The sequence below is a fragment of the Castor canadensis genome, chromosome 8 (genome assembly GCF_047511655.1).
Source record: "Castor canadensis chromosome 8, mCasCan1.hap1v2, whole genome shotgun sequence".
NCBI classification, from domain to species: Eukaryota; Metazoa; Chordata; class Mammalia; order Rodentia; family Castoridae; genus Castor; species Castor canadensis.
In genome coordinates this window covers 19,126,410-19,154,243 of record NC_133393.1, presented here as the reverse complement: position 1 = coordinate 19,154,243, position 27,834 = coordinate 19,126,410, and the positions used below count along the sequence as shown (strand labels likewise).

The 27,834-nt window shown below is 40.6% G+C and overlaps 1 protein-coding gene across 6 annotated transcripts in view; it reads left to right on the top strand.

Annotated features, from left to right (window-relative positions):
• Nucleotides 1-746: 746 nt before the first annotated feature.
• C8H6orf89 (chromosome 8 C6orf89 homolog) overlaps nt 747-27,834 on the top strand; it is a 38,326-nt gene continuing 11,238 nt past the window's right edge. For 2 of the 6 annotated variants that reach the window (XM_020170500.2, XM_020170501.2), the window contains exons 1-7: nt 762-885; nt 7,085-7,174; nt 11,658-11,865; nt 12,530-12,743; nt 26,074-26,228; nt 26,344-26,483; nt 27,584-27,713. In XM_020170500.2, coding sequence (XP_020026089.1) covers nt 884-885; nt 7,085-7,174; nt 11,658-11,865; nt 12,530-12,743; nt 26,074-26,228; nt 26,344-26,483; nt 27,584-27,713 — 939 coding nt within the window. In that variant the 5' untranslated portion in view covers nt 762-883. Of the gene's footprint in view, nt 886-6,962; nt 7,175-11,657; nt 11,866-12,529; nt 12,744-26,073; nt 26,229-26,343; nt 26,484-27,583; nt 27,714-27,834 lie in introns of those variants that run through there. The other 4 variants (XM_020170504.2, XM_020170502.2, XM_020170506.2 and 1 more) reach the window with 4 other exon arrangements.

The window sequence follows — 27,834 nt, the reverse complement described above, 5'->3', positions numbered from 1 at the left end:
TATAGATTTACAGTGCTCTTAGAATCTGTCTGTATGGCATGAGGTAGTAGTCAAATTTAATTTTTTGCTGGATGGGTATCAATCACAACTGACCCAGCACCACTGTTGAAAACATCCTTTCCTCCCTTGTGCCTCTTTGTCATAAATCAAGCTTCCTTAGACGTGTGGCTTTGCTTTGGGCTCCTTATTCTGTCTCACCGGTTTCCCGGGCACCACCATCACGCTGCCTCTGGGGCTGTGGCATTGTTAGTCTGAACCCAACAGTAATCTGTGTGTAGAAAGCAGTTAAGACCTTTGACATTACAGACATGGCAGGAGAAGGAGTCTGGGCTCACATGCGGACCCCTTCACGCTTTGTAAGAGAACTCTCCAGTAAGTTGACCGCTCCATAAATCTCAAGTTTGGCTGTTGTCATGAACGTCAAGTGCTTAGTAATGCCTGGCACAAAGTAAGCTCTCAATAAATAATAAATGAGTGTTCTAACTGTAAATCTAGGTGATTTGTTTGTCTTTCCCTCAGACTAGGAGCTCTTCATTTATTTATCCCTCCCGCTCCCAACGCAGTGAAGAACTCAATAAATGCTAATTGAATGAAGCACTTCAGCCCTCAAGTTTGTGTCAATCCAGGTAGAAGATGCAGATCCCAGGATGGACGCCAGGGGGCGCGAGAAACCAACGCTCTCCAGCTATCGCGAGAGTTTCCGTGCGCGCCGCGGCGTCACGCGCTTTGTTTTTGGCGGAAGAGCAGGGCGTGCGGCTTAGGCTGTGGCGTGCAAGCTTCTTCCGGGTGGCGCTCCCGGAAGCAGGAAGTTGTCGGCCCGTCCTCCTCGCTGGGCGGCTGGTGTTTCCCGAGGCGGGAGGAGCCCGAGGGGGCGCGGGCTCGTATGTGAGTGACTGGGGCCCGAGGCCGGGAAGGGGGAGGCGGTCCGCGACAGCCTCGCCGCCGTGTCGGTCTGTGACATTCTCGCGCAGCCCGTCCCTCGCCGCTGCCGCCACCTTTTACCCCAGCGCCGGGCCTTTCCTCTTTTGCTGGCGGCTCCCTCGGGGTTGACTCCCGTAAGACCTCGCTCGTTCCTTGGCTCCGCCGAGGAGACCACAACGAGGTCGACCCTGTTTGAACTTGGCTCGCGGTGCAGCCAAGCCCGATGTCACTGTCCTGCGCAGAGTTCTTTTTATTATATGTACAACAAATTTGACAGTCCAGTCCCCGCCCCCCTCCGAGGCATGGTTCCCTAATAATTGCTCAGGGGAAAATAGTTCTTTAAAAAAGCGTAGACTGGTGTGCACAACGCGGCGTCTCCTTTCGGAAAGGAATGTCGCGATGTGCTGGCACGGGCAAGTGAGCTTTTCTGATCGTCTTTTGTAAAGTACATGGAAGTTCGCCTGCTTCGCGTTCCCTAGGGTTTTAAGACTTAACCGTGCAGGCCACACCTTCAGGTCTGAATCTGCATAGCTTTGGTATTTTAAGATAGGTTTCTTTTAAAGTCGTCATTCACCTTGTGATAGAGACTATTCCCTTCTGCTTAGTATTCTGACCTTTCTGGTTGCTTTCGTAATTCCCACGGTGGAATTTCCTACAGACATTTCTTCCTTAATAGGTTCGTTTACTTGAATTTGAGTTGTCGTAATTTTCCTCTAGGGAGCAATATGCCTCCCTCCCCCCAAAACAAACCAGCCAACCAACCCTTGCGTTCACCTTTGCTGTCTTGCAATTGTGATAACAAATTCAAATAGCCCAGCTGCATACCAGAAAGAGGCTGCTTGCCCTGACAAGCGTTAGACTGAAAGGAAGAACCAGTGTACCTCCATGCCTACTCTACAACACTAGAAGAAAGTACAAGTGCTAGCTTCTGAACCTGCTCACTAAACTCTCATCACTGATGCATTAAAAAAAGAAAAAGGCGAACAAAGAAAAGTAACGTGAATAAACCATTAGTTACATTCAGTTTGCAAACAGAATGGTAACCTTAGGCTCTCTGTATAACTTTGCTCAGTATTGATCAGGTCCATGTGTGAGGTGAATTCCTATATTCATTCTTAGTGTTTCTGCTGTTATTTTCTCCATTCATCTGTGCTGTCAGGAAGCTCATAATTAAGCTGGGTATGGTGGTGCACTCTAATCTCAGTACTCAGGAGACAGGATAGAGAATCATGAGTTTGACGCCCGGGTTACATAGAGAGCCTCTGTCTCAATCCCTCCCCATCTTTAAAAAAAAAAAAAAAAGGGAAAAGAGGAAGAAACTTACAATTTATTGTGGGGAGTACCTTTGTAATACAAAGTGATAGCATTGTATAAGGTTCAAAGGGCAAAATGAAGGGTAACCATAGAGTTCACTTACTGGACAAAGCACTGGGGACTAGGCATTTTAGACAGAGGAAATTGTGCATACAAGAGCAGAAAGATGTGGAAAAAAGCATGAGTGTAGACGATGAGGAAGGACTGATGGAAAATGAGACTGGACAGGTAGACAATGATTAGTTCATGAAGAACCATAGTAAGTAATTTGGACTTCATCTTATAAAAATTATTCTTGAGTAATTTATTTTGATATTGGAACAAATGTTTTACACATCATTTTTATAATCCTCTTATCATTGTGCAAATGTTCCTCATTTTATAAATGAAACTGTAAGACTTAGAGAAGATAAGTAGTGACATGTGGCTAAACAGTAGGTGGAAAACCGGAAGAGTTGCATGCAGCTTTTTGTAGCTCTAGGACTGTGTCCTTGACCACTGTGCTAAACTATGCCCCTCAGAAGATGGGGAGTCTTGGAAGGTACTTAATGTGAACCAATACGTGTTTCAGAAAAATAATTTGTGGACAAGGTAGAGGGGAAGGAGGGCTGGAAGGAATAACTTTATCTTTGTGATGGCCCGTAAAGGAGGTGATATTGGTGGGAATGAGGTAGAAAGAGGAGAGATTTTTAATTTGGAGGACTGGTGAATACAAGAGGAGGAATTGGTTGAAGAGGAAAAATAGTAAGTTTAGTTATAGACACATTTCATATAAGAAACTGGGGAATTTGGATCAGGGTGTCTGGTAGGTACTTAAATAAGTGGACGGGTTTCAAGCTCCAGAGAGATTTGTGGACTAAAGTAGAGATTTGGGAATCATTAATAGTTTGTGGTTAAAACCATGAAAGGAATGAGAAAGTCAAGGACAACTGTGATGAATGCTAGCCTTTGGCAGGAGAACAAGAGAATTGTGCCAAAGTTTGAGAACACTTGAGGGTAAAAATGGGTAGTAACACAGCTGCTTCAGAGAGGTCAGCTAAAATTATAACTGAATGATATCCATTGGACTTGGCATTTGGAAAGCAATTGGTGACCTTAGAGCAATATCAGAGTGATGGGACAGAAAGATGATTTCAGCAGGTTAATAAATGAATGGAGACCTGAGAAGCAAGATAGTAAGTGAGGTGAACGCCACCCCCGTCCCCAGCTTGTCTCTGAAGGAAGAGAGGGAGAGATAGAGTTCTGGAAATCTAGAAGGGAAGGATTTTTTTTTTTTTTTAATATTAGAGACTGGAAAAAGTGAGGATAGGAGCAGGTAGAGATAAGTTTTAAAATGTGGAGACTTCTGCTGCAAAGATGTCAAAGTCACAAAAGACCTAAATAAATAAAGCCAGAACTTGTTCTGTATTAAGTAGATCACAGAGAATAGCCAAATGCAATATGTAATCATTAATTAGATCTTGGATTTTTTTCACATTTTATTAGCTCATATTGATTGTATAGTGTGGGGGATTTTATTGTGATATTTCCATATATGTATATAGTATACTTTGTGGATCTTGGATCTTAAAAGAGGTATATGATATGTGTGTATATGTGTGTGTGTGATTATGGGCTGAATATTAGATAACATTAGAGAATTACTAATTTTAATGGAAATGATAATGCCAATAGTTATACAGAAAATGTCCTTATTAGGAGATTCATGCTGAAATATTTAGAAAGTTATTTCATGATGTGTTGCAACTAACTTTCAAATGATTCTGATAAAAACAGAGCAGATATGGACAAACACTGACAACTGATGAATCTCAGCGAAGGATATGTAAATGTGTGTTGTACTATTTCTGTTTTTCCAGGAGTTTGAAACTTTTCAAAAAGTTTGGAGAAAAGTATAGGCTTGAGAATGCATTCACGTGGTGTCTATTTTCTCTCTGAATTAGGGAGGGGCATATTAATAGAGCGTAAAGAAAGTTCTGAACTCTTCCAGTCTCACTGGATAGAGATGTCCAGAAAGAGATGGTGATAAACGCAAAAAAATTGATAGATTAAAATGATAATAAAGTGCAAAAAACTCGAATTCCCTTGATTGTACACTTTTTAAAATGTTAAGCTATTTTATTGAGATATGATTAACATTCAGAAAGCTGTATATACTTAATGTTTAGAACTTGATGAGTTTGGAGCTAAGTACACAACCGTGAAAACATCACCACAGTCTATTCCATCAACCTCTCCATCACCTCTGTAAGTTTTTTCCTTGTCTTGTCTTTATATATAAGATCTACCTTTTCATATTTTAAGTATGTAACTTTAGGCACTATAATATGTAGTAGATCTATAGACTTAGTCACTTTTTATAACCTAAACTTTGTAATCTTTTGACTAATACTTCCTGGCCCCCATCCCCTGCAACCACCATTCCACTCTCTGGCTCTGTGTGTAGCTCTTTTAGATCAATCATGTAAATGGTATCATGTAGTATTTGTTCTGTGTCCTGGCTGATTTCATGAAACATAATGTCCTCTAGGTCCATCCATGTTGTCACAAATGGCAACATTTCCTCCTTTTTTTATGTATTTATATACCATTTTCTTGGTTCTTTTTTTTTTTTTTTTTTGGGTGGCAGTGGGGTTTGAACTCAGGGCCTCATTCTTCCTAGGCTGGTGCTCTTACTGCTTGAGCCACTCTACTAGCCCTATATTTTCTAAATTGGTTTAATTAATTGATTCCATTTATTCATCATTGGGCATTTTTGTTATTTCTGGTCTTGGCTTTTATGAATAATCCTGCACTGAACATGGGGTATAGATGTCTCTTCAGGTTCTAGCTATATACTTCCTTTGGATATATATCCACAGTAGGTTTGCTGAATGATATGGTAGTTCTTTTTTTAAATTTTTGATGGGACTGGGATTTGAACTCAGGGCTTGCAGAACAGACACTCTACTGCTTGAACCACACTGCCAGTCCATTTTCTGTGGTTATTTTGGAGATGGGGTCTTGTGAACTATTTGCCTGGACTGACCTTAAACCTTGATTCTCATAATCTTAGCCTCCCAGGTAGCTGGAATTACAGGCATGAGCCACCAGTGCCTGGCTCTATTTTTAATTTTTAAAGAAACTTCCATGCTGTTTTCATGTTTTCTGTACCAATTTATGATTCTCCAACTTTAGTCATAAATTTTAAGCACTTACTAGTTTTAAATTATTTTAAATCATATTAATCATTTTAATATTTTATCAGTTATTTTACTATAAATATGATGCTTGCTTTTTCTTAGTAGTTTTTTATTATAATCCAAGGGACACATTTCCCCTTTAGTAGACCATATCTAAAAGTAATGGAAATCATGGGATAAAATAGAGTAGAATATATTTGTAACACTAAAAAATGCATACTGTACCAGATAGTATAAAACTAAAGAACCAGGCAGGAGAAAAAGGAATTTAGTGCTACTCTGGATATTGCTCCCATTGTTGAAGATTGTGACTTAAAACTTTAGATAGGCTCTTAAAACTTGCTAAACTGTAGCATTTCCCCTTTTGTCTCTTAGCTAAATGAATCCATTTTGGATCTTAGGGTTGCTAGTTGGCACAGCTGTTCAAAAAATTGAGAGCCTCCAGAGTAATGTCATATTAGTGATCAGGACATACTTATGTCAGTAGAGGAGTTCATTCTGTATTAAACAGTGCAGAGGTGAAGTTTATAGTTATTCTGATCTCTTCAGCTGTTTTCTGCTTTAAACAAACATTTTTATTGACAAGTTCTACCCGAGTTCTATTAGCTGTGCTCCTGCCTTGTTTCCTTGTTAACTGAGACCAGTTGTGGAGAATGTCTGTCTCATCAGAGCAGTCACTTGCTCTGTTCCTGAAGTATTCCTTCAGAAGTGAATCAGCAACCTGGCTTACCTCCTATAGGCCTCTTTTAAAAGCTAGGCTTCTTACCCTCAGCTCTCCTAGCATTTTAAGCAGGACAGTTCTTTGTTGTGGAAGGCTGTCCTGTGCACTGATGCCAGCATTCCTCCAGTTTTGACAATCAAAAATGTCTTCAGACATCACCAAATGTCTCCTGAATAGCAGAGTCACACCCAGTTGAGAACTACTGCTCTAAAGCAGTGTCTCTTAAATGGAGTGTGCCTTTAGTCAACAGGGAAAAGTCTCGAAAGCTTCTATGCTTGGACTCCACTCCTAGAAGTTCTGGCCATTCAGTACAGTAGTTCCCCCCGCCCCATCCTTGGTTTCAGTTACTCACAGTCTGAAAATATTAATTGGAAAATTCCAGAAATAATTCATACATTTTAAATTGTGTGCCATTCTGAGTAGTGTGATAAAATCTTACCTTGACCTGCCTGGGCTATGAATCGTCCCTCTTTCAAGTGTCCACGCTATGTACAGTTCCTGCTAGTCACAGAATAGCCGTGTGTGTTGTTAGATTGTCACAATATTGCAGTGCTCTTAACCCAGTAGCCTCATGCTGCTCACTCACCTCACTTCATCTCATCACGTAGGCATTTATCCTCTTCCACCACCACAAGAAAGGGTGAGTATAATACAAGATATTTTGAGAGAGATATATTCATATAACTTATACTTTTATGATTTCAATTGTCCTATTTTATTATTATTAATAGCTTACTATACTTATCAATTAAATTGTCATAGGTGTGCATGTATGGGAAAAACATGGTCTGTATGGGTTCAATACTATCTGTCCGTGGTTTCAGGCATCCACTGGGGGTTTGAAACTTATACCCCATGGATAAAGGGAGACTACTGTATGTCCAGGCTGGTGCATGTTACCTTGAATGTCGGAACTCCACTGGTGATCCTGCCTGTGCCCTTTCAGGTTTAAACCACTGTTAGAGTCAAGCCATTCTTCCGAACTTCCCTCTGTGGCAAAGCTCACTTCTGCCAGAGTTGGACCTTCTTTCTGGAGGTAAATTGATCACCATCAAGTCTCAGCTGATTTCCCTGTTTCCTCATACTTGACACTTAAGCCATAACTTGGTACTTGATTTTTTTTTAAAGTACAGGCTTTCTTGTTATTTAATTAACATTATATCGAACTAATAGTATCATGCCAATAGACTACCTCCATATGACAATTAAAAATGTGTCCAATTTAAATGGGAAAATGCTGTCTCTGGAATCCTTGGTCACAACCAATTTGTGAGAAATATTGTAATGACTTATCACTCTACTCTTCTTGTAAGAATCACTGGTGGCATGGAGTACCGTGGCCATCCGTTGCTGCACATCTCTGACTCCTTTTGGACCAGTGATGTTCCTTAACAATAGCTGTGGGATTTTTTTGTAATTACAAAATTAATATAGGAAAAGCTTGGAAAATAGGAAAAAGCACAAAGAAAATGAAAATCAGGGCAGTGCATGGTGGTGCACGCCTAGAATACCAGCATTCAGGAGGCTGAGGCAGGAAGATTGCAAGTTCAAGGCCAGCCTGGGCTGCACAGCAAGTTCCAGGCCACCTACATAGTGAGACCCTGTCTTAAAAAATAAAATCAGCTATGAACTCCCAGGCATCATCTTCTCTTGACTTATTCATTGGAGATGCTACATCTTTATTTCGATTTGCTTTTTGGCTCTCAATACTTTGCAATCCCTTCTCCTGGCTCCTAATCAGGAATGGCTTAGTGAAAAGAGTCCAGATGAGGCTCAGGTGACAACTGATTGGATGGTCTCAATAAGTCATGTCCCCACCAGAAAGTAAGACATTTGAAGTGGGTGAACTAGAATGACTGTCTTCCTTTATAGTGGTAATGAGGAGTTGCAAGTAGTTTGTGGTTGGCAAGCACATGTGTTAAGGCAGTCTATATTGGAAACAACCTTTTGGATTTTTAAAAGAATCCTTTTGTAATACCAGTTTCAGTAACTCCTACCCAGTTTATCATTGTTTTTGTCAACAAATATATTCAAATACCTGTTACATGCCAGGCACTGTACCATAGTAAGGATATATAGGATATTTCCTGCTTTCATAGACCTTACACTCTAGTGGCTGGGCAGTGGGAGGGATGGGACATAGTATACTGTGATAAACACTGTAACAGGAATTAGCTTAAATTCTATTTAATAATTTAAATATTTAAAAATATTTGAGATATAATTTATATGCCACAAAGTCACCCATTTGAAATGTACAGTTCAGTAATTTTTAATATATTCACAAAGTTGTGTAACCATCACTGCAGTTTAAAATTAGAACATTTTTGTCACTCTAGAAAGAAATCCTGTACCTATTACCTGTTACTCTCCAGTCTTTCCACTCCTTCCCCAAGGCAGCCATTAAATAATCTACTTTGTCTACAGATTTGCCTATTCTTGGTTTTTCGTACCAACTCAGTCATGTAATATGTGGTCTTTTGTGATTGTCTTCCTTTACTTAGCATATGGTTTTCAAGGTTCATTCATGTCACAGCAGTTATCAGTACTTCATCCCTTTTTATTGCTTAATAATATTCCATTAAATGGATAGACAACATTTTGTTATGCATTCATCAGTGCATGGATATTTGAATTGCCTCCATTTTGGGCTATTATGAATAGTGCTGTTATAAGTGTTCATGTACACTTTCTATATGGACATATATTTCAGTTCTCTTGGGTACTTACCTAGGAGTGGAATTTCTGGGTCATATGTTAACTCTGTTTAACTTTTTGAAGAAATGCCAAACTATTTTCCACATTGGTACACCATTTTATATTTCCACCAGCAGTGTGCTGGACTTTTTTCTTTCCTTTTTTTGGTGCTGAGGTTTGAACTCAGGGTCTCCTGCTTGCTAGGCAGGAGCTCTAGCACATGAGCCACTCTGCCAGCCCTTTTTTATGTTGAGTATTTTTTTTAATTTGAGATATAGTCTTGTGAACTATTTGCTCAGGCTGGCTTTGAACAGTGATACTCCAGATCTTTGCTCCTGAGTAGCTGGGATTACAGGTGTGAGCCACTGGTGCCTGGCTATTTTTTAATTTAATATAGAGGGGCTTTTTATTTCACATACTTCATTCTCATAGTGCTTCCTACCTCAAAAATCACAAAGATGGTATACATGAGTTCTTTCAGTAAGAATATACTGCCACCTGCCGTGGAGAGGACCACAGTCATGTCCTGAAAAGGAGGCTTGAAATGTCACAATATAGCACCCACCTCAGCCTCCCAATGACTTCTTCTGTTTGACCTCTTTATGCCTGTAAACAGTTCACTAAACTTGACTTGGCCTGCACATTAGAATCACTTAGAGAGATTTTATTTAATGTTCATACCTGCACACACCCATTAAATCAGAACCTCTGTGCTGTGCTGACCTGATGTGTACTCTAGACTTCCATGTCAGTCTAGAGTTCCAGTTGTGCCATGTCCTCACTAACACTGACCTGACTTTTTGGTTGCAGCCATCCCTGTGTGTGTGAAGTGGTGTCTCACTGTGGTTCTGATTGGCGTTTCTCTGATGTCTAATGATGGTGTGTGTCTTTTCATGTGTACATGTGCCATTTGTAGATCTTTTTTGGAGAAATAGCTATTCTTTGCCCATTTTTATGGTGGTGTCTTTTTATTATTGATTTGTAAGAATTCTTTGTGTATTCTGCATGTCACTCCCATATCAGACATAAGATTTGCAGATATTTTCTCCCATTCTGTGGTTGTCATTTCATCTTTTTTTGTAGTGGCGGGCATTAAATCCAGAACCTGTGCATGCTAGGCAAGGTCCTACCACTGAGCTATACTCTAGCCCAGGATACATATTTTAAAATAAAATTTGTACCAGATTCTGAACCTGAAATGCAGGTTCAGAGTTTAATCAGAACCCTGAAACAAAGGCCCATGTGGTCTTAAAAAAAAAAAAAAGCCACTTTGAGTAAGAGCCAAAGGAGTTGTTGGGAAGTGGTCTGCTGGAAGAGATAAAGCTGACCTGTGTGGCAAATTCAGGCCTTCTTTTCTCTATGGGAGCAACATGGCTTTTATCCTCTACCCTACAGGTGGCAGCACCTTCTTCCCAAAAGAACACAAGGGTACCTTGTGTACATGCATAACATGTCAGTGCTCTTTGTGGTAAGAAGTACTTTAGGGGGCCTGGTGGAGTGGATCAAGTGGTAGAGCACCTGCCTAGCAAGCGTGAGGCCCTGAGTCAAACCCTAGTTTAAAAAAAAAAAAAAAGTACTTTAGGAATTGAAGAGTTAAGTGATAAGAGGACCTTCCACATTAAAAAAAAAAAGGCCCAGTAGATGACAGCATAAACCCTAAGCATTGTTCTTCATTCTGTATAAAGACAAATATTTGAAAAGAATTGGTATCTAAGTTCATTTCGCAAATAATACAGAGCTTTACTTTGCTACTTTGTTTTATTTTTTTCAGTACTGGGGCTGGAACTCAGGGCCTACACTTTGAGCCACTCCACCAGCCCTTTTTTTGTGAACGATTTTTTTCAAGATGGATCTTGTGAACTATTTGCCCAGGCTGGCTTCGAACCATGATCCTCCTGATCTCTGCCTCCTGAGTAGCTAGGGTTACAGGTGTGAGCCACCTGCGACCAGCTCTTCTTTGGTTTTGAATCTTTTATTCTGTGGCCACTCTGAAACAATCTGACTTCGAGATAACTATTTCAATGCACAAATTGAATAAGGAAATTAGTGTAAATCTTTGGTTTTGTAAGTATGTGAAATACAAACAAAATGTCCTTTATTGTCTTAAATTATATTTGTGGAAAAGCACAAGGACTGCATGCTATGGTTTTTGTGTTGTCCAAAATCCTTGCTCTGGCCCCAAACAAAGCTCATCAGCATGTTCCCTCATGTAAATCTTACCTTTAGTGACCATTCTTCCTTTCGTGTTGCTAAAAAATATCTGGTATGATTGTGAAGAAATAATTGGTCAATATCATTGTTTATATTCCATTTATTTTTATTTTAGTAAATGACCAGTAGCAGATCTGTAATTGGTCTCAGAAATCTTTTTTTTTTAGATGTTAGTAGTGCTTCACAATCACAGTAGGAACTTATTATACTCCAGAAGGTGCTTCTTAAAGTGTTTGGGAACCAGTGCTGGTGTGTGAACTATTGATAGGTCACAGTTAAATAATACTTTAAACTTATAATAAGCTGGGAGTGGTGGTACACACCAGTAATCCACCTGGAAGCTGAGGCAGAAAGATTGCTTGAGCCCTGGAGTTTGAGATCAGCTTGGCAACATTGATAGCATCTCAAAACAAAATCAATAAAAAATAAAAACTCGTACATTTGACAGTTTTGCATTGTGTTTAATAAAAGTGTTTGCAGTGATAGGGAAAACCACAAAACTGATCCTTCCCTCAGAGGGTCAAGAAACACTGCTCTAAAGGAAGTAGCTTTGAGGAGGAAGTACTTTAAAGAAACCATCTTTCTTTTTGCGTTTATTTTCTCTCTCTCAGGGATTTTGTATTAGAAGACATGGATCTTGCTGCTAATGAGATCAGCATTTATGACAAACTTTCAGAGACTGTTGATTTGGTGAGACAGACAGGCCATCAATGTGGTATGTCAGAGAAGGCAATTGAAAAATTTATCAGACAGCTGCTGGAAAAGAATGAACCTCAGAGGGGGCCACCTCAGTATCCTCTCCTTATAGCTGTATATAAGGTAAAAATGTATTGCTTGGAAATCACTTAGCACACAGATGCTTCAGCACTTGCCCAGAATGTTACAATTAACTGATTCCACCATTGAACCTTGGTTTTTCTATGTATAAATTGGCCTTTGCTCTTGTTACCATATATTACTAGGAAATTTGCCTATGTTGTTAATTGACATAGATGAAAGCTGTATGTTTAGAATTAATCTATATTTGTGTATGTGTTTTTTAATGATGGACATGGCCCTAATTGTATGATAGAAGCTTGGTGAGCCTTGTTGTCCTCATCGTTCTCAAACTTTTTTTTTCTTTTTGTGGTACTGGCGCTTGAACTCAGTGCCTGTACCTTGAGCCACTCCACCAGCTCTTTTTTGTGAAGTGTTTTTTCAGGATAGGGTCTCAATGGACTTTTTGCCTGGGTTGGCTTCAAACTGTGATCCTCCTGATCTATGCCTCCTGAGTAGCTAGGCTTACAGGTGTGAGCCACCAGCGCCTGGCAGTTCTCAAACTTTAATTGCCTTCAGAGGTGACAGGAAATGGCTTAATTATGAAAATAACTTCATTCTTAAGGCATACTGGAAGTAAGAGAAGAGAGCTTTTTTGTTTGTCTTGGCATTAAGATATTTTGTTTGTTTGAAAAGTTATTAATCCATTTCCTGTCTTTCCTTGTAGGTCGTCTTAACTCTGGGATTAATCTTGCTTTCTGCCTACTTTGTGATTCAACCTTTCAGCCCATTAGCACCTGAACCTGCCCTTTCTGGAGCTCACAGCTGGCGTTCACTCATCCGTCACATTCGGCTGATGTCCTTGCCCATTACCAAGAAGTACATGCCAGAAAACAAGGGAGTCCCCCCAGGAGGGGGTGATGAAGACAGACCCTTTCCAGGTAGAACACTACGTTTACTACTTATGAGATAGGGATTTCTTGACAGTGTTTGAGGGGAAGGGAATAACATTTATTGATATCTAATGAGAGACATATTTCCTCAGTTCCTAGTAAAACTCTATGAAATGGAGTTTCCACATTTTGCAGATAGGGAAATTGAGGCTCAGAGAAATTAAGAAATTTGCCAGAGAAACACGTCTGGTGGAGCCATATTCAAACTCCCTCATTCCAGAGCACATGTTAGGGATGAGTGTGTCTTTTTCTGTCCTCTCCTGTGATCCCTGTCCATAGTGGATAATTAATAAATAGCTATCAGTTTGCTGAAACGGTCTGCGTCCTGCTTGCTCTTAATCAGCTTCTCTAACAATCCTTAGCCTAGTAGGCTAGCTTTTTGTCCAGGTATAGCTCACACTTTCAACTTGGTCTTTTTTTTCTGCCACAATTCACTTAATTTAGTACTGAAAAGTGTATCAATTTTGTCAGTAATTTAAGAAATATTTAAATTCAGGGCCAGCATAATGGCTCATGCCTGTAATCCTAGCTATTAAGGAGACAGAGATGGGAAGATTAAAGTTTGAGGCCAGCCTGGGCAAAAAATTAGTGAGACGCTATCTTAGAACAAGTTGGTCATGATGATGCATGATTATAATCTTAGCTATACTGGCGGCAGAGGTAGTAGGTTTAAAGTCTGTGGCCAGCCCCAGGCAAAAAAAATATCTTGAGAATAACCAGGCATGGTGGTATATACCTATAACCTCTGCTACTTGGGAGGTAGAGAGCTGGAGGACTGTGGTTGGAGGCCACCTGGGCAAAATGTTAGCAAAACCCCATCTTAATCAATAGCTTGGCATGGTGGTACATACACACTTGTCTTCCAAGCTAAGTGGGAAGGATAGAGGCCCAAGCCAGCCCTGCCTTAAACATGAGATCATATCCTCAAAATAACTGAAGCAAAAAGAACTGGGGGCTTGCATAGCAAGCACAAGGCCCCAAGTTCAATCCCATGTGTCACCAAAAAAAGGGGAAAGAAATTTTAAAAAGAAACACTTAAAGTTTAGTAACTGCATCAATAGCAGGGAGTCCTTAGTCTGGCAGTCTGTTTAAGGAGTTTGCTTTCAAGAATAGTGAAGCATGGGATTAGACTTGAAATTTATAGTTTTTTTTTTTAGTACTGGGGGATTGAACTCAGGGTTTCAAGCTTGCTAGGCAGGCACTCTACCACTTGAACCCTCTGCTGACCCTGAAATTTATTTTTTGAGCAAGAATAGAAGGATATGATTTAGGGAGTTTGGAGGAAGTTTTTTTTTTGATGTGAGGATTGAACCCCAGGTCTTAAGCATCCTCAGCATGTGCTCTGCCACTGAATTCCATCCAACCCCTTTTTTGGTGGTATTAATCTTATTAGTCACATGGAGGAATTAAGATCACAGATAGATTCTAGGCTTTTTTTTTTTTTTTTTTTTTTTTGGCAGTACTGGGCTTGAACTGAGGGCCTACACCTTTAGCCACTCTACCATCCCTTTTCTGTGACAAGTTTTTTCAAGATAGGGTCTCATGGACTATTTGCCTGGACTGGCTTTGAACTGCTATCCTCCTGATGTTTGCCTCCTAAGTAGCTTGGATTACCTGGCTGTGTTGGGTATTTTTGAGATAGGGTCTTGCAAACTGCCCAGATTGGCTTCAAACTGAGATCCTCTGGATCTCTGCCTCCTGAGTGGCTAGGATTATAGGCATGAACCATCAGTGCCCAGCTGGATTATAGACTTTGTATGACGCTGTTCTGGAACCTTTAGGATCCAAGATAACTTTTAGAAAATGTGTTTTCAAAAAAAATTTGCTGCCTTAGGTTTTGTAATAATAATGTCATTCTTTAAAGAAAGACCTTATCAGTCATAAAAATCATCTCTTGGATTGGCTCTCCATTTGAAAGCTATTTGTGTACACTTGAGGAAGTCATGAAAAGATTTCCAAAATTATATCAAAATCAGAGGAAAGGAGCATTGTAAGATAAGAACTCAGTGTCATGAGTTTTTTTTTTTCTTTTTTTCACAAATCAATAGCTTATGTATTTAGCTTTAATTCCAGATAGAACTTTCTTGTGTTTATTGGGAGGATTGTTTTTGAAATGTCAACAGAACTCAAATAATGAAGTTTCCAACTCCTATCAGGAAAGTTCAGGGCGTCTGGAGCCAGAGAACCTTGTCAGTGAGGTCAGCCTGTGCTGTTTTCCTCAGACAAATCAGTGTCCCTTCCTGCCTGACTTTTGCCCTTTGGCACAGGGGATGAAGTCAGCTGGACCTGGTTGATGGTATTTACTTTCTTTCCCCTGCCCTATAAAGGAAATCTCTATAGGCCATTTAATTAAGAAATTATGGCCAGCCAGGTGCTGGTGGCTCATACCTGTAATCCTAACTACTCAGGAGGCTGAGATCAGGAGGATCAAGGGTGGAAGCCAGCCTGGGCAAATAGTGAGACTCTATCTCGAAAAAATCCATCACAAAAAAGGGCTTGTGCAGTGGCTCAACATGTGGGCCCTGAGTTCAAACCCCAGTGCCCAAAAAAAAAAAATCTGTATACTCAAGGGATAATGATTGCTCCTACTTTAAATCATAGTTTTAAAGTTTAAGAAATTCTAGTGTATTGTCCACAATCCAGATTATTTGGTCTTCTTCAAATTAGTATTTTCCTTACAGATGGGAATCAAACGAATCCTTGGCACTGAGTCTTGAAGAGAGCATTGGAAGGGTGTGGTTGTAATTCCTAAAGTTGTTGATTCTATAAAGTGCTGGTTTTACTTGTAAATGTGGATATGAATACACATTTTCCTCTGTGTGATACCCTGGGAAGCTGTAGACATGTAAAAACTTTTGCATAGCACTTGAAAGGAAAGTTAAGAAAGCATAATGATATCAGGGGAAAATAGACTTGGGTGTAACAAGTGGAAACCTGTGAGCTTGTAAGAAGGCAGGAAAAGTAAAAATGTGTCTGTCATTTTTTTTTTTTTATGCAGTTCCAGGGCTTGAACTCAGGGCCTACACCTTGAGCCACTCCACCAGCCATTTTTTTTGTGTGTTAGGTATTTTCGAGATAGGGTCTCATGAACTGTTTGCCCGGACTGGCTTCGAACAGAGATCCTCCTGATCTCTGCCTCCTGAGTAGCTAGGATTACAGGTGTGAACCACTGGTGCCTGGCATGTCTGTCGTTCTTAATGTTTTGGTCCCCCAAAAGAACTGTCTTCAAGTTAGGGTTACTTAGCAGGGGGAGAATGGTATGGCAGATATCCCAAAGGAAAACCTGAGAGCACATTGTTTCCTGAAGTACTGGCCTGCCTGTCTCTCTGGGGCATCTGGTGTTTGCAGTGGCAACTTGGGGATGATAGAGGGCAACTGGAGCCTGGATGGACTAGAGTACCACTACCACTATAGAGGCTTTCCTTCTGACCATTGGTGATTTTTCCTCCTAACCCCTCCGATGTAGCAAGAAGGCAACAGAAATGGGGTTCTTCTTCAGCCTTGGGTAGGAAATCCTGCCTATAAATCTTCTTGATGAGGAGAATGAAGTGACTTTGCAGAGTCTTACAAACAACACACTCTGCCACAGAAAATACATAAGCTAACATTATTTTTTTTTTATGACAGATTAGCCCAGGCTGATCTTGACCTCATTGTATAGCCCATCTGGCCTCAAACTCAGATCCTTTTGCCTCAGTCTCCTGAGTGCTGGGATTACCAGTGTGCACCACCAGCTCTAAGGTGACTGTTATTTAGTGCACAAGTACCGGTCCCTGTCATGCTTTCCATCTGTTAGCTCGCTGAGTCTTTACAACATCCCTGGAAAGTAGGTTCAGGTCTTATGCCCATTTTACAGATGAAGACCCTGAGGCACAATAAGGTTAGATCACTTGTCCAAGGTCCCATGTCTTGTAAGTCTTGGAGTTCCAGGCAGCCTGTCCTCAGAGACTGAGGTCCTAACCTCTGATGTGAGTCATTTGAATTTTAGAGCTAAAAAAGGAACCTTAGAGTTAATCTGGTACTACCTCCATTTTGTAAAGAGACCAGGAACAGTAAAGAAACTTGTTTACCCAGTTAAAAGTGGCAAACTAGCCCTTGAGTCCTATTTCTTTCTTTCTTTCCTCCTTGCCCTCCCCCCTTTCCCTCCCCCCCCTTCCTTCTTCCTCTCCTTTTTTTGGTGGTAGTGGTGTTTGAACTCAGGGCTTTGGTAGGCAAGCACTCTACCACTTGAGCCATGCCCCTAGCCCTGGAGTCCTAATTTTTTTAACACTGTTCTAGCACTCTGTCCTTTATGCCATACTTATTGTCTGTCACCTCTGCCCTCAGACAGCCAGTTTCCAGCATGGTACACCCAGTTATTTTGTTTACTTTGGGCTTTTTCTGGCCAATTTGAAAACACCCATTTATATATACTGAGAAGGCCTGGGAAGCTGTCAGACACAATGAGAGCTGGTTCTCTGTACTGCACAAGTGGAGCCCTATGTATCTGTGGACTTTCAAGGGAAGGATGAAGTGCATCCAGCAACATCAAGGAGTTTTGGGAAATATCAGGTCATACATTGACTTAGAACTAAGGAACTAATTAGACTTAGCGTCTAGACCAAGTCCAATATGAAACACTTGGACCTCAAGGAGTATCTTAACTCTTTTTTTTTTTTAATACCGGGGATGGAATCAAGGCCTTGTGCATTCTAGGCAAGTGCTCTACCATGGAGCTACACCCCCAACTCTACTCTTTTATTTGCAATATAAGTTTATGTTCTCTGATAACAGCCCTGAGAAGCACCTACTCTGTGCCAGGCACTGTGACAAGTGTACTTTACATGTACTTTGTATTTCTCAGCCTTCACAGTCATTCTCATGAGGTAGTTACCATGTTTACGTCCATTTCGATATGAGAAAACTAATGTGTAAGGGATTGACTTAACTTACCTAAGGTCTCAGCTCTGCAGACAAATTTTTATGCAAGTGAGAACTCATGAAGATAGTGAGAACTCATGAGGACTCTATGGTTTGGAAATGTTCAAATACATTGCTTCCTAGAAGTGAAGCTATTGGCAAATGACTTACTGGGCTCCTTCTGTCCCTCCCGGGGACCTGGTAAAGGCCCACCTTCACCACCAAGCTTCACCTCTGTCTCATGCCTGAGCTGCTGGAATACATGAGTTTCGTGAAGTAACCTGATTAAAATAGTGCACACCCATGAGTTAGGTGGCCTTTGTCATAGGCTTTTCAGGCTTTCCTGGGCATCTTTCTAATATGAGAAATCATGAGGATGGCCTTACTTCATCTTTATTTTGAGGTTTCTTTGGGTCCATGCAGCTCACTTGATTTTTCTCCCACTTGGTCCTATAGTCAAAGATTCTGAAAAGTCAGGGGTGGTACCCCTCTTTTCTTTTTATTGAGACCCTACTGATGCCAGGTGCTATTCTCAACAGAGTGTTGAGCAACACAGAAACCCCTGCCTCTTGGAAAACCAACATTGGCTTTGTTCCTTCCTTTCTTTCTTTGTTTTTGACATTGGAAACAGAAATGATTCCAAGTCATTGTGAGAATTTGGAGTATAGGCTGTGAGTTTAATTGGACTCTTATGCAGTTTCTTTGCCACACCTTTTTTTTTTTTTTAAAGAAAAATAGCTGTTATAGTAGCATATCTAGAGTAAAGAAGCCCTGAAAATTAACAGAAAGATAGGCAGGTATTGTGCTTCCACTGGCTTTTATGTCTGGTGCTGCAGGAAGAGTGGCTGGAAAAAGGCAGGATGCAGCATATTAGGGAGCTGAAGAAAGGTGGTGAGCCAGGTGGCATGGGGTGGCCAGGTTGTGTGTTGCTGCCTGTTTTTCAGTACAAAGTTTCTGTCACTGTGGCAAGATGGCCCCTGCCAATAGTACAAATAACTTTGTGTTATGCAAAGACAAAGCCTTTGCAGAGAGATGGATGTTCAGCTGTACTCTGGCTACATCTCTCTCTGTTGTGGGGATTCTGTGGGAAGGGGAGGGCCCTGTACTGTTCGTATCTCTGTGTCCTCCAATACTTCCACCGCAGTCCACGGCTTTCTCTTTTCTCAGGCCTCTCCAAGAAAATATAAGCATAGTCCTTCTCCACGTGGTGAGAGTAAAATTAGTTCTTCCTCTTGAAATTAGATGACATAGGCCCTATTCCAGCTATCCTTTTTTTCTCATCATTTCTCCTCTTCCTTTGCTGGCCAGCAGCCTTGCCACTGGCTCTGCTCCTGTCAGGTGCCTCTTCCTGGGCCTGCCTTCTGAGGTGACTCAATTCAGCAATGCAAAGTTGATATTCTTAGCTTATATTTTCATGATTTCCAAAGACATTTTTACTTGGAAGATACACAAAACATACACACACAAAGACAATAAAGGGACAGAAAATTTAGCTTTTAAAATTTTTTTTCCTCCTTTTTCTTCTCCCTCCCTCTTTTTCTCCCCCTCTCTCTTCCTCTCTTTCTCTCTTTCCTCCCTCCTTCTTCCCCCTGCCTTGTTTTTTTTTGTTGTTGTTGGGGATAGTCTTACACATGCTAAGCACACACTGTACCACGAGCTATACCCATAGCCCTAAAAATACTCTTAATAAAATTTCTAACCTCTATTCCTCTAACTCTTCTACCTGACACTAGCAGTAATTTGAATTTCTGAAGTTTTTCATGTCTATATATATGGATATGCTTTGTATATACAAATACTTTTCAGTTTTACATACACATAAAAGGGCTTTTGGTAGATGTATTACATTAGTTTCTAAGGCTGCCAAAACAAAGTTCCATAGGTTGGGTGGTTAAAAACAACAGAAGTCCATTCTTTCCAAGCTATAAGTCTGAAATCAGAGTGTGGTCAGGCCGTGTTCCCTGTTGAAGGCTCTAGGTGCCTCTTCCCTCTTCTGGTGGCTGGCAATGATCCTTTACAATTTGTGGCTGTGGCTCTGCTCTCTGCTTCCATGTTCACATGGCCGTATGCATGTCTTCTTCCTTTCTTAGCATTCAGTTTGGATTTAGCTCCCACTCTATCTTATGTGACCTCATCTTAACTAATTACATCTGCAAAGACATTTCTAAATAAGCTTCTAGACTGAGCTCCAGAAAGAACATAAATTGTGTGTGTGTGTGTGTGTGTGTGTGTGTGTGTGTAGACACTATTCCATCCAGTATGTAATTTTGAGGGAGTTTATGTTTCATTCTGAGAATATTCCATAATTTAAGTAGTTTCCAGGTTTGGTTTTGTTTTGCAATTAGAAAAAATGTACCTGATTTGGGTGCTGGTGGCTCATGCCTGTAATCCTAGCTACTCAGGAGGCAGAGATCAGGAGAATAGCAGTTTGAATCCAGCCCGGGCAAATTTTTTGAGACATTCTATCTCGAAAAAAACCTGTCTCACAAAAATAAATAAATAAATAAATAAGGGCTGACAGAGTGGCTCAAGGTGTAGGCCCTGAGTTCAAGCCCCAGTACCACAAATAAAATAAAACAGACAAAAATGTACCTGGGACATTCATATGCACATGTCTTTAGATACACATCCTGTTATTTGTAGGATACATTTTGGGAAGTAGACTAGGTGATCCAAAAGGCATGTGCATTTTCAATTTTAATAAATGTTATCAAATTGTCTTCATAAGTTTATACCAAATTATACTTTCATTAACAGCAGATGCTGCTGGTCAACATTTGATGGTGTCATGCTTCTTGTCAGTTAAAAGACTGAATAATAGCCTCTCATTTCAAGTTGCATGTTTTGGTTATTAGTGGAGTTGGATTTCTTTTCATGTACTTCATAGACCATTTATATTTATTTTTCTGTAAATTACTTATTCCTTTTTTTTTTTTTTTTGCGATGCTGGGGTTTGAATTCAGGGCCTCGAGCCACTCCACCAGCCCTTTTTGTGATCGTTTTTTTCAAGATACGGTTTCACGAATCCAGGCTGGCTTCAAACTGTGATCCTCCTGATTTCTGCCTCCTGAGTAGCTAGGATGACAAGTGTAAGCCCCAGTACTTGTTCCTGTTCTTTCCTCATTTAAATTTTTTTCTTACCAAGTAGCAGTTCATTATACATCAGAGATTTAAATTCTTTGTCTCTTATATGCAAATATTGGTTAAGTCTGTCTGTCATTTTTCTTTGTGTCATTTTGTTATTTGTCTTTCTTAGGAAGCCTTTTTTGCTCCCATAGTTATGAGAACCATGTCCTAGTAAAGCATCTGCCTAGCAAATGCGAGGCCCTGGGTCAAACCCTCGTACCACCAAAAAAAAAAAAATCATGTCCTATATTTTTCTTTGGTTATTCTTTAAATTTTTTTTATCATTCGTATCTTTAATTGATCTAGATTTATTTCATTATATACTAAAAGGTTGTAAAAATCAAACTTTAAATTTTCTTCCAAATAGATGGTCACTTGTCCTTAAAATATTTTACTGAATCTATCCTTTCCTCACTGAATTAAAATCTGTCTTTGGTACAAATTACTCATGTCAGTATATGTATACACACTAAATCTGATTCTCATTTCTTGTGATAGTTATGTTCTATAAATCATTGTCCTTAGAGGAAATACAGGGCTAGGCTTCTGGAAACCTTTACCACAGTTTACAGCCAGTCAACAAACTTTGTTTTATGTATGTTTCTGTTTAAAGATCCCATATTTAATATATATTACTGATTTATTAACATTAAATTCACAATCAACAACAGTAAGTATATCAAACATATTTTCTCTGTAAGGCACATTACAGCCAACTTGCACTCAGGAAGACTAGCAGTGCTTTAGTAATATACTTGGGATATAAAGTGATAGACTATTTTTCAGAGCTGTTTTGGATTCACAGCAAAATTGAGTGGGGAAAAACAGAGAATTATCATATGCCTTCTGACCCATGCATGCACTTCCCTTCCTTGGGGGCTCCTTTAAACAGCAAAATCACCAACAAAAAGGACAAAAATGCCCCCCAAACGTGGCACTAAACAGAAAGAAAAGGGATATTTGTTTACAGTGTAAGAAGTGAAACAAAAAGGCAGAGCTTTGCCTAGTCCCACCTCAGCTGGGATTTGCTACTCTACAGTGACTACAAAGGCACCCTGAGTATTGATTTGGGGTATATAAGGTAATTTTAGGAAGTAGTGAATTTGCAAATAGGAATCTGAATAATGAGGATTGACTTTACTATGTTAATTACAGTAGCTTATAGAATGATTTAATATCTGGCTAAGCAAGCCCCTTCATTTCTTTTTTAAGAATTTATTGCTTATTGTCAGGCGCTGGTGGCTTACGCCTTTAATCCTAGCTACTTGGGAGTCTGAGATCTGGAGGATCATGGTTCAAGGCAAGCCCAGGCAATTAGTTAATGAGACCCAATCTCAAAAATAATCAGAGGAAAAAAATGGACTGGAGGTGTGACTTAAGCAGTAGAGTATCTGCTTTGTAAGCATGAAGCCCTGACTTCAAACCCCAGTCCCACCAAAAATTTTTAAAATGTACTGACTAACTGCGTAGGGAAAATAAAATTACACTCTTTCCAGTCCTTACCTCCTTATGTCTGGTGTGGGCGGGAGGCTCCAATCTACTATAACCCATGGGCAGTCAGGAGAGGATCCTCTGGTCTATCATGTGCCCAGTCTGTCACACAATATGCTTTGTGTTTCTGTGCCTGGAGGGAGTGTCCTTTGTAGCCAGTGACCGTACTTTGGAATTCACTTGCATTGCTCAGGATATCTTAGGCAGATGATCCTGTTCAAGTTACATGAAATTTATTCATATGTGTCTGTGTGTGTGTGTATAATTTTGAGGAGACTTGCTATCCTTATATTTAGTCTTCTTACCCAGAATTATAGCACACTTATGTATGTATGTATGTATGTATGTATTTATTTATTGCAGTTCTGGGGTTTGAACTCAGGGCCTTCACCTCGAGCCACTCCGCCAGCCCTTTTCTGTGATGTGTTATCTTGAGAGAAGGGCTTGAGAACTGTTTGCCCGAGCTGACCTCAAAGCATGATCCTCCTGATCTCTGCCTCCTGAGTAGCTAGGATTACAGGTGTGAGTCACTGGCTCCTGGCCTTATTTAATTTATTCAGGTCTTCATAGTTTTATCTTTCTTGCTAAATTTATTGCTAGTTATTATGAATCAGATCTTTAACTGATTATGGCTAGTAGAGTAAGAAAACTACTAATTTCTTTTTTATTTTTTTGAGATGAGGTTTTGCTGTGTAGCCTAGCATGGCCTCAAACTCCCAATCCTCCTGCCTCAGCTTTCTAAACAAATGGAATTACAGGTGTGCAATTACCATGCCTGTCTAGGAAGCTGTTGATTTTTATGTATTAAGATACTGAATTTTATATCGTTTTATCTTAAGTTCTCTTTTTACTACTAACATTTGTTCCCTTGAGTTACTTAGACCTTTAGGGATCACTATCCCCAGATTTTTCTTTTTCTTTCTTTTGTTTTGGCAGTACTGGGGTTTGAACTCAGGGCCTTGTACTTGCAAGTCAGGAACTCTACCTTTTGAGCCACACCCCAGCCTATGTTTTTATTTTCATTCCCAAGATACTGTCCTATTCTTTTTTTCTTGATTTTCCTTCCCAGGGTCTTCTCCCTAAGACATTTCCACCTGGAAATCCCAAGACTATCTGAAGCTCAAAGTAAAATTAAAATGAAATGAGTTATAGACCTGGGAGTGTAGCTGAGTGGTAGAGTGCTTGTCTAGCATTATCAAGACCCTGGGTTCTGTCCCCAGCACCACAAAAACAAATACCAGCAACTAAGTCACAGCTAAAACATTCAGAGCTGCTTGCTGCTGGTCCATGAAGCACATTTGTACAGATTAGAGAAAGGTTCCCTTTCTTCTGACTCTTTACCCTGGTCTCCTGGGAAGATTGGCGTAATAAACTGATTCTGTTAGAAAAGGATGTGCTGCCATAGGAAATGCCCCATGCTGGCATGCTGTGCATGAGTTGTCCTTGAGCCTGTATACTCATTCACAGAAGCACCGCTCAGACCTCTAGATCTCACCCTCAGTGCCCCTGCATCGTCCCTTTCTTCCCAAGCTACTGCCTAGTTTAGATTCTTTATGTTTCGCTCCTTGCCAGTGTTTCTCCCTGGAAAAAGGACAAAACCAAACCTTTTTTCTCTCTTTTGGGACACCCTAATCACAGCCCAGAATAATTTTTCTCAAATATCAGCAAAACCCTACTCAAAAGCAGTGCTTTTTTAAATATTAAAATTTATATCAGCAACTGTCTTGGGATTTCAGGAAAATAGAGTGGAATTTAAAACCTAAACAGTTTTGTTAAACCTAGTAACATGGAATTAGTTTTCCAAAAATACTAAAGATTCTGAAATTTCATGTCTTGGGGAGATGGCAGTACATTAAACCAAAGTTGAGGATGGATGATTAAAATAATACATTTCCATTTGGAATAATAAAAAGAAAATTGAAGAATAAGAGAAATTATAATAAAACAAAACAGGGCTTTTGAAAATGATGGTACTTCATTTCCTCTCAGGAGAGTCATGTTCTTCAGCCCTTAGAAGCCCTCCTCACCTCTTCCTGTGCAGCCCTGTCCCCTTACCCTCCATCTCTTCCCACCACACTCAGGCTCCTCAGGAACTTCTGTCACTCTACTTTCATCAAGGACACCTTCTCAGTGACCCCTGATGGACACTAAACAATGTGGTCTTCAGAGATGACTAGCATGGGCTTGGCACTCAGTACAGTAGCTTCCTTCCCTTCCCTTCCCCCACAGCTGCTTTGGAAACTGAAATGCTATATTATTGTGATTGTTTTGCTTCTTTGTGTGTGCACAAAGTTCTTGTATTTTGCAAGAATTCATCATATTTGATCCCTCATAAGGAACATGTGAAAATATTCTAGGAGGAAAAAGTACATGACTTTGCAGTCTCAATGTGTCATTAAAACAGGTGGCACTAGAGGGCTTTTGACTGGTCCTGGAGTTCTGTGAGGGAAAGATCCCCTCTCAGGAGAGGGGTGCCCAGTAGTTCGCTTGTTGACAATTTGCCTGCAGACCCCAACTGGAAGTGCAGGTGCTGTCTGCAGGAGATGCAGGGGGTGGGGGTGGGGGGGAACAGAGAACAAAGGCAGCCAGCCCCCCATTTCCCCACCACACCACACTGCCTTAAAGAAAACAAAATGTTTATTCCGATTACAGAAAATGTTTTGTGAGTAAGAGTCAGTTTCCAAGAGAATTTAATTCATTTAAAATTTTTTCTGTGTTTTGACCACATTTGGTTGTCTGTTGCCTTTTTTTCTAGGCTCTCTCCTGATTGATTTCCACTGGGTTTTAATCAGAACCATCTTGTGAAACGTTTTAGATTCAAATTAGAGTTTAAAACAAACACAGCTCTTAGAGAACACAGATGAAACCCAAAACGGAACAAAAAGTAAACACGAAATAACGAACAGCATTATAAACAAGACATTGTTGGAGAGAGGGAACAGAGAGAAACTGGGAAAGGCTGTGGAGAAACAGGACCCGACCCAGGGAGTTGCCAACCCAGGGAAGGGTGTCAGAAGTAGGCTAGCACTCACATCAGGATCTGGGGGCTCTTCCACCTCTCACCAGCCTACTGACCTTGGGGTTAGAAACACTGGTAGTAGTGCCATCCCTTCTGAGCTGGGGTGGACACTGTCTTATGGGCAGAGGCAATTCACTGTACACCAAAGATGGCCTCCTGAAAATCCTGTCTCTTTCTGTCCCTTCATTCTTCTGTGCCCTTTCCTCACTCTTCTTTCTCAGAGATGTTCTGGGCCCCGCTTGTGCTTGTGAACCAAGGTGCACACCAGTATGCAAGAAGATGTGCATCAGGGTGTATCAGTGGTGTGGGAACACCCTTTCCACCTGCCTCACCCCGTGTACTGTAGACATTTCCTGTGCATGGGTTATGGGTTAGGAAACATTTGGAGAGCTCTATTGCTGTATGTTTTTCCCCACTGTTATGCTTTATTTATTGGTTTGATTTTGGAAATAGATGTACATGTTAACAGATAGTTTCCACAAAGAAGAGAAAAGTATACAGAGAAAAATAGCTCTCCTTCCCTCCCTGTCCCCTGGGCTGTCTGCTCCCTCCTCAAAGGCTATTTCACATGCACCTTTTCAGAAGTCTCCAGTGTGTATCTTTGCAAAAAATTATGATACCTTTCTTGTCTACTTTTGCTCTCTAGCAAAAAAAGGACAACCAGTTTTCATGTAGAACTGTTTCAAAGGAGAACTAACATCTGCTTTTGCTCGTGGACCTTATGGGCTTACTAGCTGTCCTTCCTTTGCTTATCTGCTTTATTTGTGACATTTCCTGTCTCAGATTTTGACCCCTGGTGGACAAACGACTGTGAACAGAATGAGACAGACCCCATTCCTACCAACTGCACTGGCTGTGCTCAGAAATTACCCCTCAAGGTAATGCTTTCAGAGGACACCCCCCAAAACTTTGAGAGACTCCATCCTATGGTGATCAAGGTAAGCATGAAGCCCAGTTCTCCTGTGGGCTGGCTACCCATTTAAAGGTTAGATCAAGCTGTATGAAATTTGTGATAGTAAACTCTGTTTTTCTTTTCATTTCTGCCTCACCAAGACGGGACAATCCCTGTTGTCTGAGGAGATTCAGCATTTTTTGTGTCAGTACCCTGAGGTAACAGAAGGCTTCACTGAAGGGTTTTTCGCCAAGTGGTGGCGTTGCTTTCCTGAAAGGTGGTTCCCGTTCCCATACCCGTGGTGAGTGTGACAGGGCACTTATGTTTAGGAAAGGGACAGAGGGATGTCAAAATAGTGAGGGCCACCACTCAGCTCCTGGCATGGTCACTTCACAGCCTAGCCTTCATTTTAAGTCAAGAGAGAGGAGCTCACAGATAAACCAGCGTGAGAGATGAAGGGGAAGAATGGAACAGGTGTGTTGAAAGCGGGTGGTTGCACCATGGGGAAACACTAGATTGCCTGATAGAATCATAATTTACTTCTAAGTATGTGCTTAGCATTTATGCTTGTGGAGAATGGGCCTGAGCATTGAGGGCTCAAGAGAGCAAGAAGATTGAAGGAGAAGCATTTCCTGGCACTTGATTGTGCCAGGCAGTGTGGCCTGGTACTGGTTGCTCATTAGTGACACTCATCAATGATAGCTCCAGGAAGTAGAGGTTATCACTGTCATTTTTCATATCAGAAAATCAGAAATCAAAGAGGTTAAGTAATTTACCCAAGCTCACCCAGCCAGGATAGAAATCTGTTTGTTTCTAGTTCCTTCCTGTGACCTAAAGAAAATATGGTTCATTCCTTGCTCTCTAGCAAGAAAAAGACAGCCAGTTTCCATGTAGAACTGTTTCAAAGGAGAGCTAACATCGCCTTTCCAGGCTTTTTGGGGGGATTTCTTAAGGCTTCCACCTTTCTTTAAACTTGCCATTCATTTGTATGATAGAATGCTAAGTTTAGTAAGCTATCAGGCTTCCAACTGTGTCCCACTCCCTTCTCTCTTCCTTCCTTCCTTCCCCTTCATGGCTGCTGTAACGTTAGTCTCTTTTTCTAAGGTAAAAAAAATAGATTGTTTCTTTCCTTCCTCTATATGTTGTTTTAGCTGGACTTTATAAGCATTCCACACACATGTACAAATGGTGGCTGTAGATTTGATTTGTGTGTGCTCGAGCATATTATAATTCATTAATTCAGACAACCATTCTCTGTGGACCTAGTACTTAAGACATTGTTCTGCTGTTTTCCCCCCTTTATCTACCACTCCATTCCCCACCCCTGCTTTGCCTTGTGTTTCAGGCAGATAGACTGGCTCACTTCTTTTAGTGACTTTTTTTCTGTTTCAAACGTTACAGGAGACGACCACTGAACAGATCAGAAATTTTACATGAAGTTTTTCCTGTTTTTACCCACCTGCCATTTCCAAAAGATGCTGTCTTAAAGAAGTGCTTCCTTCTTCACCCAGGACCTGTTGAGGGGAGTAAGGTAGGACATTTTGAGAGGACTTGGATCTAGAATTTTCCTCATGTGGGAACTGGACTGATGTCATAATCAGAGCCTTTCCTGCATATTGATTTAGAGAGTGAATTGAGGGAACACCCATAGA